The sequence below is a fragment of the Pseudonaja textilis genome, chromosome Z (genome assembly GCF_049901715.1).
Source record: "Pseudonaja textilis isolate UNSWEBS1 chromosome Z, rPseTex1.2, whole genome shotgun sequence".
NCBI lineage: Eukaryota > Metazoa > Chordata > Lepidosauria > Squamata > Elapidae > Pseudonaja > Pseudonaja textilis.
In genome coordinates, this window is record NC_142008.1 from 90,355,590 (window position 1) to 90,378,684 (window position 23,095).

A 23,095-nucleotide genomic window follows, 5' to 3' on the forward strand; every position below is an offset into this window, starting at 1 on the left:
AAACATTTTACCACTAGTAAAAAATAGGAATATATATATATATATATATATATATATATATATATATATATATATATATATATATATATATATATATTCTTCTTCTTCTTCTTTTTTCTTCAGCGTTTGTCTCGCGCTCGGGCGAGGTCCGCTAATGTCCTTGAGTACTGCTTCCACACCTCTCTGTCTGCCACGTGTGTCGGGTCTGCCTTCGCGATCTCTAGATATATATATATATATATATATATATAGATAGATATATATAGATATAGATATAGATATAGATATAGATATATATTCCTATTTTTTACTAGTGGTAAAATGTTTTTGGTCAGCTTTTCCTCTGTATGAGCAGGCTGGCCAAGCGTATCAGGAATTGTAGGCCACCATCTTTGGAAATCACCAGGAGTAAAAACTAGGCTATACATGATACTGAGCACAGAAGAGTCATAATAACTTCCCTACTTGGCTTACTTTGTAAGCATGGGCAGAGATACAGAACTTATCTAAGGAATGAAATATCACAACAGAGGCTGAAATGTGAAGTTTGGTACCACAAACATAAGGCAGGGCAAACTGGTGATGGTGAGAAGAGGGCTAAATGCTTCATTTGCATGGTGTACTTGGGATTGGAAACATGGAAGGAAGGGAGAAAATAGTTGAAGAAGTCCTGACCATTAGGCTGCTGCACCCAGTGAGAGAACTTACTGGGGGACATTGTGCCAACTTGTCTGATGCCACCATTTGCACATTCAAGTGCTTGGCTTGGGATTTACCTCTAGATTTCACCAACCTTTGCAGCACCTGTTGGAGAAAGAATGGGAGAAAGGTATCTCAGGGCCCAAAAGAATGAAGACAGGATCAGAACAAACCAAATATTAAAAGAGAGGAAGATACTTCCAAGGAACTCTTGCTAGCATCCTTCTCCTGAAGGAACCCTTGCAAATGTATAAACACTTATATATAGGTAAGAGGTATTCCTCTGAACACAGAGCCTTTATTCATCAGAGTAAATAGTCGCAGAAAGAAGACTACATTTCACATTATGGAGATGAAGTAGCAATTTGCCTTGTCATGCGCGAGACAAATGATTGTGTCTCTTCTTGATATTTTAAATAACTCCTCTGAGCCTGAAGAGTTCCTGAACTAGTTGGGCCAGTGTCACAAGTTATTTCCTTATGTGCAAATGGTTTGAAAAGAAGCAAACAAAAGAAGCTACAAATGAATTTGTATGAACTATGTGATGTCTTTACATTAACAGAGCATAATTCCACTTATGCATGATCATACTCAATTTTAAGGAAACTATGCTCAGAATAAGATCAAGTCTTTCAAAAGAGAAAACATGAAACACAAATAGCCTGAGGTGAAAACTGGAAAATTCTTTGGTCTTTGCTGCATTCAGGGACCAGGACTGGACCTGCTCTTTCTTCCATCTCTTCCGTAGCACACTTTTCAGTTTTTTCCCCTTGATCAAGATTTCACCCAAGCCTTACTTATATTATGATCTTCCCATCACAAAAGACAGGTTACAATTATAAGCACTTAAGGAAAACAACATTGGCAAATTAACTACTTTTTACATTTCTTCTGCTATTAGTGGTTCTTATTTTTAATTTAAACCATAGAGATATTCATTAAGGTCCATGGAAACCAGTAGTAAGATATGAATGTGCATATTTCTTAAATAAATAAACTCATTAAAAAAGCAGCCTCAGCACTATCAGAATCATGCATGCAGGTACTTCCAAAAAGACCAGCCTATAGTCACAGGCCAAGGAAGGCAAGTTATGCAATTTTACTGAATTTGTTGAAACGGGTTTTTGCATAAACCAGTAGTTTTAATAATATAAAAGAAAAAACAAGGGAAAAATATAACTAATGAAAAGTAGGAAAATAAGATTATAAAAATATCTTATGCATTTTAGATCATTTTAGGAATGTTATATTTTCATTTTCTAGGCTGTTTAACATCTTTCCCTTTAAGAACAGCATTTCTGCAGGAATAACAATCAACAAAAGAAGTGCTGTAATTCATTAGAGACAGCACAGAATTTTCATGCAAAAGTTCACAAATTCAATCCCTGACACCAAAAGGACTGGAAAAGATTCCTTCCTGAAATCATGGAGAACAGTGGCAGCCAATGAAAACAGTACAAGGTAAGTGCCCCACTGGTTCAGTTCAACTATTTCTGGCTTCTATGTAACTTATGCATTCTCCTCTATAATTTAGCATTAACCAGTTTCCGAAAGAAAAATATTTATATATCTCTTATGCATTCCTTCTGGGATAAACATTCCTATATGCTATTCTCACCTGCACATGCCCTACTGAGGTACCATAAGAATTTTCTAATTTATTTTGGCACCAAGCCCCTCTATGATCACCCACCTTTCTTTCCCAAACCAGGTGGAAGGTAATTTGTTAGTAGAATCAGATGGAAGAAAAAGGGAATTTGTTCACCTTTGGGGAAGATATTTTGATGTAGACAATAATAGGTGCTAATGAGGTCTTGGAGAGTTGAGCTGGATGATTAATGGTGTCTGCATCCAAGGCAACCAGTTGTAATGTTCGAGCCAATTCAAAGATGCGCTCTATCTCGCTCTGTACTTCAGCTGCCAAGGCAGAGAGCAAGCAGCAAAGGAGAAGACAAGGTCAACACTGTCATGGGAAAAATACAGCAGCAAGATTCAACTGCCCTGTGATCGTTCTAGAACAATCTTTCTCAACCTTGTTTTCTTCTGAAGAACTGGACATTCCAGTTATGGAATTCTGAGAAATAATATCAACAGAAAAGGAAAACAACAGATTTGGGGATATCTTTACTGTTCCCTTCTGTAGCATTTGTTCAATGCATGAAATATAATCAGTTATAATTACTCCACAACTCACTATTTTCACCGATATATTTAGGCACCGCAGCTGTAGTGCCCATCATTGTGAGATTGTATAAGAGGCTGCTTATGAAAAAAAGATACATTTATCACATCTGCCAATTTTATAGGACAAACATTAATTCTTTTCATTTCTGAATGATCAACAGTCAGTCTGATCCACTAACAGTTTGGTTTAAAGCCATCCCTCAAACAAAGGAAAGTAAAATAACTGCCAGCCAAAAGAAGCAAGTATAACTAAGAAGGCCAAATTTTAATTCACAAAGCCTAATCCAGGAAGATACCCCCCAGGGCATTAATAGGAAGTATCTAATCCTTCCTCATTGCTTCTAGGATAATTTTTAGTGGAGTTTATGCCACATTAGGACAGTAATGTGGGAAATACACCATGTGGAAATGCTATCTGCAGTCCATAGTGATCTTGTTTTAAATATTTCTATTTGTGTTTATTTTTTCTTGTAAGTTTTCAATTTAATATGTAAAAATGCTATGACATCGGTATGGTAGTCTTTCTCAACAGTCCAACTGTGTGGAACTCCCAGAATTTTCCAGGCAGCATAACCATTACTGAGAATTCTGGGAGTCAAAGTCTGCAAACCTGCAGGGTACCAAAATTGGAAATGGCAAATACAGGAAATATCCAATAAATAAATAAATAGATAAATAAATAAATCTAAATATAGAATCTGTAACCTTTTACAACCAAGCAATTTCTCTAACAGTGTTAGAGCATTAAATCTATTTAAAGATAAGTCCCACTGAATTTAACTGGTCTTCTCCCAAGTAAATATGCATAGGGCTGCAAGCAAAACATTTAAGCATTGTTGCTTTTCTTATGATTGCCATGAACTGAAAACAAAAAACAACATTATTTTTTGGATTTGGTTTGCCTCATTAAGACCCTAGGAAATGAATGAAAGTGAAAAATGAGATTGATACGACTCTGCATTTTTCATCTCCCAAACACAATTAAAAATCCAAAACAATGTTTTAAACATTTTAGCAAGAGTGAAGCGTATTTATTGTTCTGGTTTTGAACCCACCCCCCCGCCCCATTCTTTTAAACATATTTCCCATGCTGAACTTAAGCATGTTAAATTGGCACTTGGAAGGAACACTGGAGAACTTGTGAAGTTAAAGGTTACATACCCAAGACATCTGTATCAGGAGCACAGAAAGGAAGAGGATGCGCAGACACAAGGAAAGGAAAATTGTGGGAAAGGGGGGGAAAAAGAGAAGAGTGAGTCGAAGTCATTGGGAAGCAGCAGAAGATGCCTACAGGTCTGATGAAATCACAACATGGGGAGGATTAAAATAGAGAAGGCTGCTGACAAACCCAACTGCTTTCTCCTTTTGCAATTGTTGGTTGAGAAGGAACATTCTTCCTCATGCACAGAAGTGTATGTGATTTAAAGTGCACCCTATAATACTTCTGATATCATTGTCCATGCTCTGCATATTTTAGGGTGCGCCCACTTCCATTCCTGGATATAGATAAATTCATGTTGTTGTAGAGACCATCCCAATGCCCTGCTCAAGGATTGTGTCAAAGGGGTTCTGTCAGGGAGAGGGGAAAAAAGAGACAACTACATTTTTTGTAAAGAAAAAAATCAAGTAGCATCCAGGAAAAGATATTCTCAACTGATACAGATTAGAGTTAGACAAGGCGTACCATGCAAAATGTTAGTGTAATGTGACCAGCCTTCTCTTCCCTCCCACTATTTCAACCGAAAAAAAAAATTCCTGACAACAATTTTTTAGAAGAAAACGAAGATTGGAAGTTTTCTTTCAGGATCTCAACTTAACCTTACCCAGACTGGAACGAGTACTGGAGCGCTCAATGATGGTGTGTTTGCTAGGATTGTTGAGGACTGAGCGCTTAGCCAGAGAGATATCAGCTGTCACGCGTGTGATGGATATTCTGTAGAAGACACAGAGGGATGAGTAGCTGAGGAAGTCAACTTAATTTGCCAAGTATTCCCACCAGATCACTAGGGTGTTTTTTCTGGTGCTAGAACCAGAAAAAGGAACCTAAATATCTGCCAATGGACGTTTAATAAACTCAGCCCACTTAAACCAAACAAACTGGTTTCTCTTCATGAATTAGGAAAGGAGTTTTTAACAAACCACAAAAAAAAAACAACTAACATCTTTCAATTTTTATTTCAAAAAGAACTGTCTAACCTTCATCTCCTGGAAGAAAGAGGGAAAAATGTTTTGTAGTCAGTAAAATGCAGGAAAACTTGTAGAAATTCTGGAAGGCAGAAACTCTGTACCAACCCTCCCGTATCTTATGACCTCTACTTGGATTTTTTTCCTGAAATCACATAGATGTGGCCATAAGATTTCCAGGTTTCCCCCAAGACCTTTCTTTTTTCCCCCAAGGCTCCTGCTCACACCTGCCATCAAATCGGCGTTTCAAGAAATCAAATAAGGCTTTCTGCATCATGTCTGTCACCTAGGAAGATAAAAGGGAAGGGGAGAAGAGGTATACAGAAGTTAGAATCCAAAAGTTTGTATATTTGCAAAGTAAGATGGGTACAAAGGTTTATGCCAGCATTTGATAAAAATTTGTCTAGTAGACTTTGGGTGTAAAACTTTTGGATATGTTGTAATTGAAATGAGCTGCCCTAAGATGAGGCATCAGCTCTCACTCAAATCATGGAAGGGTGCTGGATTGGAGTGACTTCTTTAGGGGTTGATATTGTATTCAGCATTTGATGTTCTACATGAAACCGCAGGTCAAAAAGTGAGCAAACATAGGACTGGGAGTACATTTGATTTCACTTCGTTTAACGACTATATCTAATAATTTCCCAGTTCTGTTATAAATTAAACATATAAATTTGTCCTGTGGACTGCACCAAAGCTTGTGAAGGCTACATATTATACAATGTTTTCAGGAGATGTACCTCAAATTTGAATGATGAATTGGCAGATGAAAAAGATGTCTGATGGCCCTTTGGAATTGTTTCCGGCTTCCGGGTAAAGTAACTCAACTCCTCTTTATTATTTTTCCCACATGACCATTAATCCCACTTTCCACTCCACATGCTCTATACCTACCTCATATCCTTTCAAAGATGGGCCTACAAGAATGATCGGACGCATAGAAGGAACCACATCATATGGTGGGACATGCTCTGTCTGAGGACGAAGAAGAAAGAATAAAATATTAGGTTTGCTCATGATTAGTTTTTTCAGATTCTCACAATCTCAATCTCTACTTTGTGGGGATCCCCAGGGCTTGGCACCCTCTCCATTCTGTTTAACATCTACATATGTCCACCCTTGGCCAACCAAATAATGCTATGGAGGTTCTTGGTGTCTGGAGGCTATTGGAATCTAGATAAGGAAAAACAGACTTCAATTCAATCCTAGCAAGACTAAATAGCTCTGGGTTCAATGGTCACCAGGTCCTGAGGACCATCCATTGCTTGTCCTGGATGAAAGCAGAACAGAAATGGTGTGCAATTTGGGAACCTCATGGACTGGCAGCTCCTATTCAAAGAATAGGTGGCAGACATAACAGAAGGACTGTGAACCACTTGATGTTATGCATTACAAATGGTCCTTGACGTATGACCATAACTGAGCCCAGAATCTCAGTAATTAAATTTCTGGGAAACCTTCACCTGATGCTGATATTTTATAAGCTTACTTACCGATTTTTGCTTCTGCTTGGCTATGTCCAGTGATCGCGATGAATGGTTGGGGTAGGGATAGGGATATGGGAATGGGCGAAGGGACAGGCAAGAGAAAAAACAAACAGGGCATGCGTGTTACTGACAGCTCACACTTGCAGAAGCATAGGTAGGCACAGGAAGGGAAGAGAGAGAAAAACTAGGGCCAAGAAAAGCAGGATACTGGCTGTTTTTCAGTATCAGTAAATTTATCCTCATACCTACTAGTAGTATGGTAAACAATCTTCCATCAAGCATCCAGTTTGAGCTCTCTTCTCCCTACTCCTCTTGCTCATGGCAGCTCCATAGTACTATAGAGCAGGGGTCGCCAACCTTTTGGACCTCAGGGACCACCAAACTCATAATTTTAAATCCCAGGGAACACTAACTGATTCTGTGGGCATGGCCTAATTTGTAGGTCTGGCTTGGTGGTCATGTCACTCGCTGGGCATGGCTTGTATGTAAATATTATAAATATTTATATAAATATTGAATGTTTTATAAAAAAAGAGCAACTTTTAGCCAAAATCACGCAAAGCAGGCAGGCAGATTGAGTTGCTCACAGATGAATCACAGATTCATTCAGAGATCTATCTACCTGCCATCGGCTAGTTCAGTCTGTCACATAAAATTTGCGAGCAAGCAAACTCACAAAATTAACTCACAATACACCATGTATGTAAATATTGAATATCTTATTTTAAAAAGACAATTTTTACCCAAAATCAGGCAAAGCAGGCAGGCAGATTGAGTTGCTCACAGAATCATTCAGTGATCTATCTATCTGCCTTTGGCTAGCTCAGTCTGTCACATAAAATTTGCTTGCCGTGAGTCTGCACAGAATAGTAGAACCTTCAGTCCTAAGGGAGGTTCGGCTATGCTTAAAAGCAGAGCCGAAGATTTAAAGACGAACTAGAAAGCAAGAAATCCAACCATTTCCTGCTTCCTAGCTAATCTAAATCTCCTGGCACAGCAGAACAGCTGATGGACGGAAAAATAGCAATTTAGCAGGCAAGTTTACCAGGCAAGGAGTGAGTGGGCCGGGAGGGTTCCCGCGGGCCATGTGGGCAGCACAGCCTTGTGTTTCTGTGCAGCCTGGATTAATTGCTTTGGCGGGGGGGGGTGCTCTGGGGGTGAGATTTCTCTGCAGACCATCAACATTTTCTCACGGCCCACCAGTGGGTCGCGGCCCACCAGTTGGCGATCACTGCTATAGAGCAATGGAGGATTCCTTTTGCTCCTTAAGGCAAAGAACAAATTTTATCCCTCTCCCTCCAGTTCCAAAACCCACACAAACTAGAAGTTAAACCTCAAGTCTGACAATGGGAGAGGATCATCATCATCTGTAAGGCCAGATAGCTGATATAGGGCAAAGGTGCAGGATAAGCTTTATAGTACATGCAACTGAATCTTCCAAGAGACAAATTGCCAAGGAAGTGCTTATTCAAACTATTTATACCTCCATTTCAAAAGCTTTGGAAGATATTTCTGGAGAAAGGCACCTATTAGACAGAGTTAAGCACTCCCTTTCCTCTTCTTCATAGCAAATTATCATTGGGCTATTAATATGACATGTAATTTAGTCTTCCAATACTTCCCACCCTGTATCTTGAATTGGTTTAGTAATTAGGCTCCAGATTATTTTCTTCCCCCTTTCTAAGGAAGTATCTGAATAGGCATATTTCATATTCAGAGGTATTAAAAGAAGAGAATATTTGTGTAGAACTATACAGAATATTCAGTGTATAGGACAGAATGTATAGAACAGAATATTCATGAATATATAATGCTCCAATAGCTTTGCCACTCCAGATAAAATAACATTCCTAATGCTGAATGTGCTTTCGAGTATTTTGTCTACATTCAGCACTATGAATGTTTCTCTTTATCTGGAGTGGAAAAAGTATCAGCAATTCTATATTCATGCTTATTATGGAATGATTGTGACCAGCAGGGTGCTTTAATCCCATATCTATGTTACACGGAACTGCAGAATTATTTCACCCACTTGCTATTAGGACATTCTGCTGATGGAATTTTCCTTGGGTGAGCAAATGGAGAATATGTTCTTCTATAATCAGCACAGGGAACTTAGTCATCTTATGGAAGAGTAAATAGGACATGTCACTTGCACAGTGAGAAAATGGTTGGAATCTTGAATTTTCAATTTTCAAGAATTTATACGAGGGGTGAATTGAGAAAATAATTGGATGACTGAAATATTCCTTTCTTATCCTTCAATTATTTTATTCTCATAATATGTAAAGCAGGGAGGAACAGGAGAAAGGACACATAATCTGTTAGATCCATCTTGCAACATGGTTCACACGTGAGTATGAACTAGCTGCCAATAAATCTTTTAGCTCATACACATGAAAAATACACGTGATCACTGGAACATACCATTCTTATAAGACATATATATTCACGTTACAAATGTTATGAACAGAATCTTTGCTTTTTTGCTCTCCAAGAGATTGTGCATTTAATATGCCACTTACTGATTGAAGGCCATCACCGTTTTCATTCCTATAACTTACACTCAATATTGCCAGTGGATGATCAGTGACAAGATAAGTTCCCCCATATGCTTTGGTCACCTCTATTCTAGTCACACAAGGACTTAACTTGACAAACACAGCCTATACACACACAGGCAGGCATCTTATCAGGACATAGCAAGCAGGTGCAAGTAAAGTGGGGCACTATTACCTTCTTAAAGAAGGGGATGCGCTTGGTGGTAGAGGGAGGTGTAGTGACACTGCTAACGCTAGTTTTAGGGGTGCGCTGGCTCTCGTCGACTCCTGCCTCTTCCTCCTCCTCTAAATCAAGAGCATCTGGGTCATAAGCTAAATTAGTCAGTTCCAAGGTACCTGATACAAGGATGAGGTGAAAAGGTATTGGGGTCAGGGAAAAAGAAAGAAAAAAGAAGGCACCAAAGAACAATAACCAAACTGAGAAAAACTGAAAATAGCAGGAGGTAAAATAAATGAAAAGGAAAGAAAAAAATAAAGTAAAATAAAATAATCTAGAGAATGCATGGAATTAAAAATGGGTAGAAATTCCAGTTTCCACAATGTGTTGTCCCCTGGCAGTGGCTTAAGCTGAGAAGGTTCTGCTCATAAGCAACGATTTATAGGGATGAAGTCCTGAAGAGGTAGGATGACCTGTACTATTTCAGACAAGGCAAGGGCAATTGCAATTTTTTTGTTACTTGCAAATGCATTTTTTTTTTATTGTTAAGAGAGAGAAAAAGAACACCGAGCATCCTAGAAAGTAGGCCAGGCTAGGATACATTTGAAATGCATGTTATTGACTAGCATAAAGGCTTTTGGGTGGAAGGAGAGAGATAAATGTGGGGAATATTCGAATATAGACTACCCATGGAATCTCATTTGGCTGAATGCCTAACTTCACCCATAAAGGGCCAGGTCTTCCTGATGCTTCAGACTTTTCTCATTCTCATGAAGAAGAAGTGCTGGCTTTTTAGAATGAAAGTAGAAAAACAGTGACAGCCATTGTCTCTGGGAAGGAGAGGCCTTACCACTAGCAGGTGGGGTGGGTCTCCTGGGACCGGTTACCACATCTCCCAGGCTGGAAGTAGAGTTGTCTCCTGATTTACTGCAAAGACAAAAACAAACTATTAAAATAAGATATTGAAAGATGAGTGTGGAAAAAAATCAGCCGTGGCATAGGAGAATCACCATAAGACCCAAGCTTGGCAACTTTTCTCAGTAGAAAATTAACTTCTATATTTAAATTTTTGTAAAGGATAACATTATTTAATTGCCTATTTTTGTTACCAGATAGGCTTTCCTTGGAAAACTACTACTTGCAACACAAGTTCATCTAGTTCCATCTTTTAAGTGTATTCTGAAGTCAGGTGGCTTTCTAAATATAATAAATGATAATATCTTTATGAAATTTAAGGCATATTTTGAGCATAGATATAAAACATTTGGTAACCATATTCAGCCTCCAAGAAAATTGCTGCCCTAAGAGTTAAAATTTGCAGATTGCTAAAAATTCTTCATTAAAAAAAAGACTTGCAGGAAAATGTACTCACTAATTAAAAGATTAGGAGTCATGAGAATTAAATACATTTGAAACTAATGTAAACTGCTTTTATACACATGTAAGGAGAGATTATTTTTTCTATGTATTTAAGAGATCATGTGAAAGATTCTGCAGTGTCTCTCAAGACGTGTTATGATTGCTGGATATTTCTACTGTTTTTACTTTGGTGGTGAGCCACTTGGAATTACAGCACATATGATGGATGAGCTATAGAATAGATGAATGAATGTCTAAGGGATTTTAAGATCCACAATGTACAATGAAGATGAATGAAGCTAAAGATACATGACAATTTTATTTCAGTTTCATTTTAGATGCAGCTTCCTGAAACACTTGATGGTAGAAGGAAAGATGAATTTGACACCAACCTTGTACTCTAAAGCAGTGATTGACAACATTTGCAGGCACCAGGTGCTACTATACAGTTTTGCATAATGACATGGGTAAAGAAACAATTTTTCAAAGGTGGCCCCACACATGAGATTTCAGCAGACTCAGCTGCAAGATCTTGTTTAATTTCATTCGAGAGTGAGAAAATCTCATAAGAACACTACATTTAATGAGATTCACCCCACAAATGAGATATTGGTTATCAGGGATGCCCAGAAAAGAAGAGTTTAAAAAAGGGGCAACAAAGCAGTTAGACCAGCACAATTTTGCCCTTTGTTACATACATTGATGTTGCATGCTTCTAAAAAGGGGGGAATTTGACTACACTGTGTCCTGATTGCTCTCTTGCCTCTTTTGATCCCTTCCTAAAATGCCGTTATTGAAAATATTATTTAAAAAAAACATATCATGACTGTGTGTATATATAATCCACAATTATAATTATAAAAACCACCCCTATATTAAACCAGGCCAAGTGCCCTTCCAATCTTGTGCTTTCCCACGTGATTAAAAGCAGGTAATAGAACGGCTAGAAAAACATTAGGAACATTCCCCCATTTTAATACCTTCAAAAAATCATTCCATTTTAGAATTCTGAATGTCATGGATCTGCCCCACTCTCTCTTTGATGTGAGTTCAAAGGAGGAGGGTGAGTTTGAATTGGCAAAGGAAAGCGCAGAGCTGAGTGTCAGTCAGGATCGGGGCTCTGAGAATGCTAGCCTGATGGAGCAGCCTCAGCTATGTCGATCGGACATGTCATGTGAGCAAGGCGAGCCACAGCTGCAGCAGGTTGGCCAGGAGGCTCCAGGTGAGAACTGGGAGCAGCTACTGCCTGTTAGCAATGAGAAAGTAGTGGAGTACACATCTCCTCCCGATCCATGTACATATAGAGCAGAGAGGAGGCAAGCACAATGTTGGTCAGCTAGATTACTCACAAGGAGGCAACCTCACCTCCGATGAAGGACTGCACCAGTGTTGCCTACTTAATCCTGTCCTGAGGACTTGAGCGTTGTTGGAGCAACGTGCCCAGTTATGGGTCTTGTGTGCCCATTCAACTCATGAATGGCTTTCCTTGATTTTACATGTGCCCATTGGACTCAGTTACCCATTGATTCTTACCATGCTGAGCTCAGAATCCGGACCTGTGCAACAAGGGTACTTTCTGAGGATCCATTTGGGGGGTTTGAACAAACGTCTGTAGACTCTTACTGTATGTGCACGTGTAGAGTGGAGCAGCATACTGAATTGCTAAAAGGCATTCAGGTTGAAAACATTTATAAAGTTCTCAGGTTTAGAACTTCCCTTGGCCTTTAATTCAGGGATAGGGTACTTTTAATTTCAGCCACATGTTGGTATGGATATAATCAAAAACCAGTGAAAGGCAACAGATTTATCTTTGTTGATCTGATAAAATACCAAGCATTTAGGTTTTCTAAAAACAAAACTTTTAAAATCAACTATCGAAACACTGAGTTTCAGGGTAGTTCCTCCTTCTCCTCCATCCAGTCTCATCCTTTTCTCACCTGGAACTGAGCCGATGTTGTCTCATCTTTAGTTCCTGTTGCATCCTCATGTTCTCCAGTTTGACCGGGCTTGGGATGAAGCCCACTTCACAACCCTCTTTGACCAGACGTCCAATCCACCAATCATTGTTATATTTCTGAAGCAGAGAAGACAAAAGCAAATATATAAAACACATAAAATGTATGAGGTGGAAAAGAGAGAGAACAGCCATTCTGGGTTGCTGTTTGTTACTTATTGGTAAATACTAATCCCACTAATCATTCAGGGTCTCCCCATAGCTAAAAATCAAATCCTACTTTCTTCAAAAAGGATACACTGTGTGTGTGCGTGTGCGTGTGTGTTATTTCTGCTGCCTCATCTGGACATCTTACCTCTTTGATATGTAGGAAGTCTTTGGGTTCAAAACAAATAGACATGCCTTGGACTGGCACATCATCATTGGGAAAAGGATTATAGCCCACATTTGTCCTCACAGCAAATGCTACTGGCTTGGTCTACAAAACAAACAAAAACACTTTGATGGAGAAGCAGTGATGAGATGAGTACAGCCTATAGATCCAGAAGCTACTGTCTAACATGGAAAAGAAATTATGCAACTTCTCAGTTTAAAAACAAGTACACAGAATCATTTATATATCCATATGAGAGGAAGAGGCTGGCATGAGTGAATTGTTTCTAGTTTTTATAGCAGCAAAAGTAGGTTTTGCCATTGGTCATCTAGACTGACATTCCAGAGCTCAGAGATCCGAATGACTCAAATAGATTTTCTGAGTTCAAGAAGATCAAAAAAGAGTACCTCAGTAGTCCATGTAGCATAGAAATGTAATCCTCAAACTAACCTTGCATATCTCTTAGTCTAGCATCTATGTCACTGTTCTTCAATCTTGGCAACTTTAAGATGAGTGGATCTCAGCTTCCAGAATTTCCCAGGCTTCCTCTTCTCAATGTATGCCTACTACAGGTAATGGGCTCTAATTTGTGGTGAAAAGTAGCTGTTGTTTCCTCAGTTTGCCACAGAGGGAAGACAGACGGGGGTGTAAGAGAGGAAATCTTTTTCCCTTTCATTTCTGGCATCACATCTTGTTTGCTTCAGCCTGTTTACGTATATCTTCCTATAGATTACCTTTGAGGAAAAATGCCCCTTGTCTGATTAAAGTTACCTATTATGCTGTCCTTCCTCATGACTTGTAAAAGTAACCTAAATTACTACTGTCAGTAAAATAGACATTGTTACCGGTATTATTATGCTCAGATTGGATTTAGCATTTTAGCCCTTCGCAAGAACCTGAGATAGGAAGATGTTGAGGTTTCATGGTGTTAAAAATATCATCACAGCATACTTATAATGATTATTGAAGAAATAGAAGGGCTAATTCTGGCTGTACAAGACCAAGCCTTAAGAACAAATGTGTACAAAGTCAGAACTGAGAAGACAGTAACATTCATCAAATGCTACCTGCACAAAGAAGCTGAAAAAAAAACACAGTAGTCCATCTAATTATAACAGCTGCTGCATGAGGAGCACACAGACCAAGTAGAAACAACTGCATGACAAAATAGCAACGATGGTGAATCGGAATATCTTCAAGAAATACCATTTGCCTACATGTAAAAACATGTGAGATAATAAAACAAACAAAATAATAAAAAATGAGGACGCTAAAGTTTCTGGAACATTTCAATTCCAAAAGACAAGCACCTACCAAATAACACAAAGACTTAACAATTGTCAAAAAGAAAGACAAAAAAGTCCGAATAGTGAACATTGCAGTACCTGGAGATAGCAAAATGCAGGAAGTCCTCAACTTATAGCAGAATCATGGTTTATAGTTACAATGCGTTCAGAAAAAGTGATTTACTACCAATTCTCACAATTGACCATCTCACCATCCCCACCAACACATGATTATAATTGCTTAGCAATTAATTCACATTTATGACTGGCTGCAGCATCCAACTTGCAACCTTCACAGCCAGTTTCTGGCAAAAAAAAATGTAAATTGGAAAAGCTGGATTTTTCACAGCAACCATATGATTTATTTAATAACAGTAGTGGTTTACTTTGTGACCACTATAAAAATGGTTGTAAAATTGGGTTTGGTCACATGATGACTCAGCTAATGACTGCACTAACTTAACAATAGAAATTTCAGGTCCAAGTATGTTTGCAAACCAAGGACTACCTGTAAAAGAGAAAGAACTGGAGAAAAATCAGAAAATATAAGACCTGCAAATAGAAACAGAATGTCTGTGGCAAAAGAAAGCACAAATAGTATTAATAGTAATAATGTTGAGGCTCTAAAAAAAGTACAGAGAAGACCAACCAGGATGATTAGGGGACTGGAGACTAAAACATATGAAGAACGGTTACAGGAACTCGCTAGTCTAGTAAAGAGAAGGACCAAGGGAGACATGATAGCGGTCTTCCAATATTTGAAGGGCTGCCACAGAGAGGAAGGGGTCAAGCTACTTTCTAAAGTGCCTGTAGGCCAGACAAGGAATAATGGATGGAAACTGAACAAGGAGAGATTTAACCTGGAAATAAGGAGAAACTTTCTGCCAGTGAGAACAATCAACCAATGGAACAGCTTGCCCTCAGAAGTTGTGGGAGCGCCATCACTTGAGACTTTCAAGAAGAGATTGGACTGCCATTTGTCAGAAATGGTATAGGGTCTCCTGCTTGGGTGGGGGGTTGTACTAGATGACCTACAGGGTCCCTTCCAACTCTGATTATCTGTTATCTGTTATCAGTTAATTAGCTCCTTAAGTGCAATGTCAAAATATCTGGAGCACCACTTGAACACCATTGGAATTGATCAAATCACCCTCAGTTAGTTGCAAAAGATAGCTCTACTTGCAATAGCTTACACTCCAAATCAATACCTCACCATGAAACAAAGCCGGTCCAGGCCCTTGGGAAGAACTTGATAGACAGATAAAAATGCCAGATCCAGTATAAATATTTGGCTGATTGTCACCAATAATAATAGCTAACTAGTAGAATAGCTATATTGATGTGTAGAATACCCATGGGACAGAACCTTAGGGACCTTCCCAACTTTCTTGCAGTTGTTTTGATTATGAGATACATTTCCAGACATTTTTCCTCACTTTTTTGTTTGGTTGTTTGGTGAACTTTGGCAAAGTGTTATTTTATCAATACTGCTAGTAATCCTTTTGAATCACGAGAAGTGGGAGGGTATATACAGTACATATTGTTCCATATTTCAAAACGTAATTTGTTTTGCACCTGCTTTTTCATATTGTTAATTAGTTTGATGCTACATAAAAACAACTCTTCATCTCTCCTCATCCCAGAAGCCAACTAACAAAAGAAACAGGTAAAAAAGTACGCCACCATTCCTAGTAGAAAGCACACCTGAAGACTTTTCAGGCTCCCATGGGGCCCCAGGGTTAATCTGAAACTGTCGTCAACAAACAGCTACAAAACCTGCTGAGAGAAGCAAAGGATGAAACTTTGGGCTTGAAGCCCAAGTAGAAAGCTAGGAATGTTCTGGGTGCCAACCACCCCTACTCAGTTCTGCCTCCTGGTTCATCCTGGCAGCAAGAATGCTGGACCAGATCCCAGATGCCTAAATGCTTCTAGACATCCTAATTGCAAGAAGGCAGCAACAGGATCCAACAAAAACTGAAACAGAGGGAGACTGAGAGGTTTCATTAGCTAATTGCATCTGTCAAATTCAAGAGGCTTCAGCCAAAGGGACTCTCTGTTTCAGAAATATGGTTTACAAAAAGGACACAAATACTTGCTGTTGTGACAGAAATCTGCTGGGAAGACTAGATTAGGGAAGCTATATAGACAAGTACCTTTTGCATTGATACCATTTGGGCATCTCTAGCTTCTTTAACATTTTAAATGACTGGATTCCAATCATCACTTCCCCAAAATGGTATATAATAATTTTTATTGAAGTTTAAAATAAAGATAAGAAATACAATACAAAGTGGAATATAAACAAGAAATAAAGAAAAAAGGAGGAATGGGGATAATACCCATAAAACAAAGAAAAAGAAAGAAAAAATAGGAAGAAATAACTTTCCCTTTCAACAAGAGAAGTATAAACATTTTCAATAGCTTAATACTTCGCTAATATTTCAACCAAAACTTTCTTCATCCCACATTTCATCTTTTATCTATTGGCAAATAATAAAATCTCATCTTTCAATCTTAATCAACAAAAATGTATTAAGAGTACATACTTTTGCCTAGTAAATCGATTTCATAATTCTTTCCTGCACTTTACCTGATAACTTGTCGTTTTCTTTAAAACTTTTCTTCTCATGTCTTATATCTATAAACAAGTCTTTAAACATGAATCGTTCAAACTTAACCAAGATAAATTCCATTAAAACAACAAATTTCTAGAAAGAACAAATTGAAAATCTGAATCTTTAATCTCTTAAATGATGTCCAAATCTCCTCCAAATGATAAAACCACAATTCTTTTAGTTAACTTGATTCTGGTTGACTTCATAACCAACTCTATGCAGATTTATTGGCAACTGTCTGGAACCTCACCTATTTCGAAGATATTTGTTTGAATTCCCAGGCTACTTAATATGCTTGGTATTCCTTGAAGATCTGCCATTCTTGCATGGAGCGGGTCCCAACCATGCCTAGTTTCTGAGCCCAGGCAAAGTTGGACAGATAGTTCATCCATCTCCCCCCACCAAACAGTGGCACTGCTTCAATATCAAGAAAATAGCAAGGTAATGCCCATACAAGTTATCTGTCACTGTCTCAAACCCAAGAACAAGTCTGAGAAAACATTTTTTAGATTAGTGTTTTTCAAACTTGGCAACTTTAAGATACGAGGACTTCAACTCTTAGAAGATGTTGGCTTGGGAATTCTGGAGTTGAAGTCCACACATATTAAAAGTTGCCAACTTGAAAAACATTGTTGTTAATCATATTTTCCTTTGAGCCAATTAATCTGGTTGTTTCTTTCTTTCTTAATACAGTATTATTTCACTGTTTGTTTGCTTTAAAAACATCAAGCCATTAACAAATAGTATAGAGAATAGCAGGGAGGCAAGAAAAAACATGTCAGTTTCTTACTCATTGAGTTTTATTTTTTCCCCCCAAAATAAGTAAATACAGACTTCCAATCCCTGTTTTAAGGGACGCTACTGCTAGAGCAATTTAATCATTTTCTTTAATCAGTCTCAGGCTACTTTCTGTAGTTATTGTGAGCAGGATCTGCTATTCATGGCTGGTGCTTGGAAAATAGCAACTCTAAAATACCTGTGTGAACAGGTGCTGAGATAAGACTTGGGACTGTGCCAATCTGCAGCAAAGGTTCATGTTTTTTGTAGCATTGCTTTAGCAAGTTCAATTAATAAAAAATATTACTAAAGCTATTCATCTACCTCCTGAATTGATAAAGTGTCACCAAGCCATTAGCCAAATTAATTTGCAGATGACTGGCCTGCCAGGAATTTTTAGCGATAGATGGGATGAAGCCAGTTGCAAAGAATATGGAGTCTGCCTAGATTTTGGCCAATCTCTTTGAAGTGGAGGTAGAAAACCCAGGCAATACATCTAAACTTGAGATTACTATGAAAATCTGTAACTGAACTTTTGGAAATCCAAAGTGGCATATCTTCATAGCCCTGAAAAGTTGGACTAAGAGAGAATGGTTGGTTCAAAATCACTTAGTAACATCTTTCTTGAGTAAAAAACATGAATTGGCTTTCGGAAGGTTCAATCCAATATCTTTATCACTACATAATACTGGTTCAATAGTATATTAGTATGCTAAAAAATAATAATTTAGATAATATACAATCTGCAGAAACATAAGGCTGGGATAAACAAGGGAATTAAAAAGCAATACAACTGAAGGCAAAATATCCAAATAGTATCACAGAAAATATAATCTTCATGATCCTTCAATCAGTTAGATACAAAACATAGGTAGTATCTTCATTTTGTACCAATTGTAATATATTCTTAGCTTGCTTTCAAATGATGTTTGCAAAAACAAACAAACAAAATGGACTGGCAAAGCATGTGAGAAAGGAAGAGAATGATAAAAGTAAAGTATGGCTTTCCCCACTCAACAAAATAGGGGAGTTAGTCAAGAAAAAAAACATTGAATCTACAACATTTGACCGATCTACCACTTCCTGTAGTTCTGTGATGCAGCCCTCCAACTTACATAAATTTGAATACAAGAAAGGTTGCTTATTTCAGGTCAGCAAGATGGTGCCCACCAGAAATGCTTCCCATAAGTCACAAGGTGTACGAGAAAGCCAGCTTCTTATTAGTTTTCAATTGGAAAATCACACCATGTGTCTTGGAAAAGAACGGGCTTGTGGGACATCATGAGGAAGACCTACAAGTTTTTCTAAATTCTGGGTAATAATATATCATATCCTTGAGTTGCATGGAATCTTTTATCTAGATGAATCATTGGATGATTTAGTGCAGGTTATTGTGTCATAAGTTAAAGCATCACTATAATTCTGAAGAAAACGAATAAGCCCTGAGTGATATCCAGATCCTGATGCTCTACTAAAAATTAGGTGGTAGGTTCTTTATAAGATAGGCTGGATCTTGTTTACTTGCAATTGATATAGCCACAGGGCTCTTTTGGAGCAGTTATATGAATGGCTTGGTTTTACAAGAATTACTTGAGTATGGGGATAACGGGATAACAATTGTGGGATCATATCCTAAAACAATGGCTGGATCCACGCACTGAACCATGAATGCCTCCAACTCATTTTAACTGAATCTAGTGAACTGAGCCAATCCAACCTTGAGCATTTTTTGTGCCTGCTTCAGTTGGTTTGGAACTTTTCTGAAGCCTAACCAAGGAACTGACCATCCAACCAAGTGGAAGTGCGTAGTGTGTACATGCCTCAGAGTCCATTCTTTGGATGCGTAGTATTTGATAAAGTGAAGTATATATAGCTACCTTGCATTAATAAGAAAGTTGGGTACTCCATACAAAAGTAGAAAAAGTTGCCAAAGCCCTGAAAGAGTAAATCATAGAATGACAGAATTATGGAGCTGGAAGGAACAATGGAAATAATCTAATCCAACCTCCTGTAATTTTCAGGAAAATCTATTAAGATATCGTCAAGAAGGAGCTGTCTAGTCTATTCTTGCTGTCCAGACTGTCCTTAAAAACTTCCAGAGGAGATTGCACAATCTCCATAGCCATATTAGGCCACTGCTGTATAGATATTACCGTTAGGAAGTTTCCCATTGTAGTGAAGTAAAATCTAGGTAACTGCAAACTGTACTCATTATTTATGGCCATAATTTCTGAAGTAATAGGATTCAGTGTCTCCCTTTCATGTGACGTTTCCCCTCCCTTCTTCTCTTCTGACTGAACCTCCCAGTTCCTTCAGTCTGTCCTTATATGGCATGTCCTCAAATCCCTGTTTCATATTTCCCACCTTGGAGAGGGTTATTTGATCCTCCCATAGCAAAGACAGGAGTTAACTGCTGATGAAAAACAAACAATGTTTTTGAGCACTGCTACAGTAGTGAGTGATTAATATATTTGAGGAAAATGTTCAGTGTAAATAGAAAACCAAGGTGCTTCTGGTATGACAGTTTGATGTCATATTTTTTTCCCTTTAAAAGATAATATTCTAAAGTTTAAAAGGAAAACCTAGAGAAATAATTTAAAGTCACAACTGGTCAACTGTTTAAAACATTTGAAATTCAGTTAGCAAAAGGTGAGTAAAAAGAACCAAGTTATTAAAAATAGTAACAACCATATATGCTTTCTCACAATAAAGAAGACATCTAAAAATGTTTTAGATGCTTTTTGTCTTGCTTTATCTATTATCCATCCATCCATCCATCCTTGTGGAGGGATGTGTTATTCCAAAAGATAAATGCCAAATAAAAACTGGGTTCTAGGTGCATTGTTGATGAAGAGGACTAGAGGCATGACTACACTGCTTGATCTTGTGAAAAGGACAAACACAATCAGAATCTGTCAGAGTTCAATAGTCTTGAAAATAATCTGCCTTGTTTCATAAATGGTTTAATAGATGATAACCAGCATCTTGAATTGTACCTGGAGGCTTACATAAAACCAGCGTGGCTTGCAAAATAGTGATGCAACAAGTGGGACATCCATAACTATTTCTGCTGTTGCATTCTGGAACAGTGTAGTTTCTGAATGGTCTTCAAAGGCAGTCCTACATAGAACATGTTGCAAATAGTTGAAGCATGAATGATAGAAGCATGAATGACAATATGTGAGCCCTCAACCTCACGATCCTGGAGTGGGTGTAATTGATGCACAAAATGGAAGGCTTTGGAGCTTCTGGTTTGAAGGGCTTCGGCGACAAAGACAGAAATCCGTGATCGTGTGCAGTTTCTATCTGGGCTTGCCGCTGGAGCGCCCCAAGCTGTCTGGTTTCAGGGCTAAGCCACCCCGCAGAGGTGGTGAAGAGGGGGTAGACCACCAGCAGGGTTGAGGAGAGCCGCATCTCTCCTTCTCAGCTGGCCATTACTCCCTTTCCCAAAGGCGGTTGCAGCGGTGGTCAGAAATGGCCACCACAAAGAAGAACTCGACCGGAAAAGAATGTGCATGAGGAAGATAAGAAGTGAAAGTTTTGGCTGGCCGGGTTAAATTGTAAAAGCAACAACCAAGGTATCCTGGAATTTAAACTTACAAAAAATAACATCGCTCCCAAAGAAGAGTCGGAAGCAATGAAGGAAAATGAAAAGGGAAAGGTTTGGCTTTTTTTCCCCTTCTCTCTCCTTCCCTATACTGACAACTAAAAGACTTAAATAAGAAATCAGAAAAATCCGCTTTGACATCAATAGGCAATTAAGCTGAAAATAAAACAAAATGCCAAAGGGATAATAAAGATTTCTGGACATTAAAAACTTTCTTTTTCATAAGCAGGAAGGGAGAGAAAAAGAATAAGGGCAGGATCTGGAAGAGGGAGGAGACTGCCTGGAATTAAAAAGAATTTAAAGTAAAACTTCAACAAGACTTCTAAAAGATACATTTTAACTAAAACTTTGCAACTAAATAGTAACCCCAGGAAGAGAAAGTGGTGGTGGTGGTGGGGGAAGAGCAAAAAAGAAACAGCTTGCGTGTATTTGGATTATTTGGTGATCTTTGGATTTTTGGTTATTATATTTGAATGACTAAAATCAATCAGGTGGTTGTTTAAAAATTTATACAATGGCACCACTTCTGAATGAATTGAAAATGGAACGTTAATGTTTTATAAAATATAAGTGAAGGGGGGGGGGGAATTAACTATGGAAAGCTTATAATTGTTCCCATAGAAGTATGATATTTAATTGAAAAGTAATGTTAAAGATTTTAAGACTTTAATGAATATTAATATTAATGATAGAACTGAATTGGAATGGAATGTTGTTTTAATTATATATATTTATAATTGTTTTCTTTTTTTAAGAATACAGTGTGTATTTTAAGAATGTACCAAGCAGAATCCGAATGGAAGTTATGTATTATATTGAATGTTACAACTTTAGTGAAAAGATATAAAGGCGTCATACTCCAATCAGTAACTACAGGAGAAATTTTGTTTAATGAGAAAAGATAATAGATAATTGAAACAGGACAGACAAAAAATATAAATACAATGATTTGAATTGAGATGAGATAATTAAAATAAAATTGAGAAAATTAAAAGAGGGGAGAAGCTATGCAGAAAACGTAAAATAGTAATAAGATATGGAATAGAATATAAAAATGAGCATGAACTTGAATTTGTGTCTGTACGAAGAAATGTAACCCGGGATTATGCTGCTTTCAAAAAAGATGTTTTATTTGTATTTTTTCTTCTCTTTGTGAAAACTCAAATAAAATTTACCAAAAAAAAAATAATAATGGAAGGCTTTGGGGAGTAAGTTCCATAACTTAGAAGCCATTGCCGAAAGACTATTTGCCTGTTAGCTACCACCTTAATTTAATTAGATAGGGATATTTAAACTGTGTTCAAATAACCTGTGGAATGTGATTCATGAATTAATCCAATTTTTAGATTTGCACAATATATTGAAACATCTATTAACCAAATAGTCTGCATTTATAAAACATGCTAAAACAAAACAAAGCAATCAACAGTCAAACTAACCGTATTTACAACAGCACTAAAAAAAAATGACTCAGGATCACTTTTCGCACTTATAACCGTTGCAACATCCCCATTTGTTGAATGATATACATTTGGCAGCTTGACAACTGATTCACAGTTATGACCGTTGCAGTGTGCCAGGGTCATGTGATTCCCCTTCAGAAGTTGTGGGAGGTTCATCACTGGAGGCTTTCAAGAAGAGATTGGACTGGCATTTGTCAGAAATGGTGTAGGCAGCCTCTCCTGCTTGGGCGGGGGGGTTGGACTAGATGACAAGGTCTCTTCCAACTCTGTTAATCTGTTAGTAGGTTATATGAAAGCAGTTGATAGATTTGTAACTGATTTGGTCGAGTATGTTGCATGAACATAGAAGGTTCTCTGAAACTATTTTTTCAAGCATTTTAGCCATCTTC

General features: G+C 37.9%; 1 protein-coding gene across 3 annotated transcripts in view; it reads right to left on the bottom strand.

The window, feature by feature from the left end:
• CACNB1 (calcium voltage-gated channel auxiliary subunit beta 1) overlaps nucleotides 1–23,095 on the bottom strand; it is a 61,542-nt gene that overhangs the window by 7,467 nt on the left and 30,980 nt on the right. For 2 of the 3 annotated variants that reach the window (XM_087916771.1, XM_087916769.1), the window contains 9 exons: nucleotides 12,941–13,063; nucleotides 12,569–12,705; nucleotides 10,123–10,199; nucleotides 9,291–9,451; nucleotides 5,962–6,042; nucleotides 5,295–5,353; nucleotides 4,707–4,816; nucleotides 2,465–2,616; nucleotides 709–804 (listed from right to left, as the gene is read on the bottom strand). In XM_087916771.1, the coding sequence (XP_087772897.1) occupies nucleotides 709–804; nucleotides 2,465–2,616; nucleotides 4,707–4,816; nucleotides 5,295–5,353; nucleotides 5,962–6,042; nucleotides 9,291–9,451; nucleotides 10,123–10,199; nucleotides 12,569–12,705; nucleotides 12,941–13,063 (996 nt within the window). Of the gene's footprint in view, nucleotides 1–708; nucleotides 805–2,464; nucleotides 2,617–4,706; nucleotides 4,817–5,294; nucleotides 5,354–5,961; nucleotides 6,043–6,560; nucleotides 6,581–9,290; nucleotides 9,452–10,122; nucleotides 10,200–12,568; nucleotides 12,706–12,940; nucleotides 13,064–23,095 lie in introns of all 3 variants that reach the window. The other variant, XM_087916770.1, reaches the window with a different exon arrangement.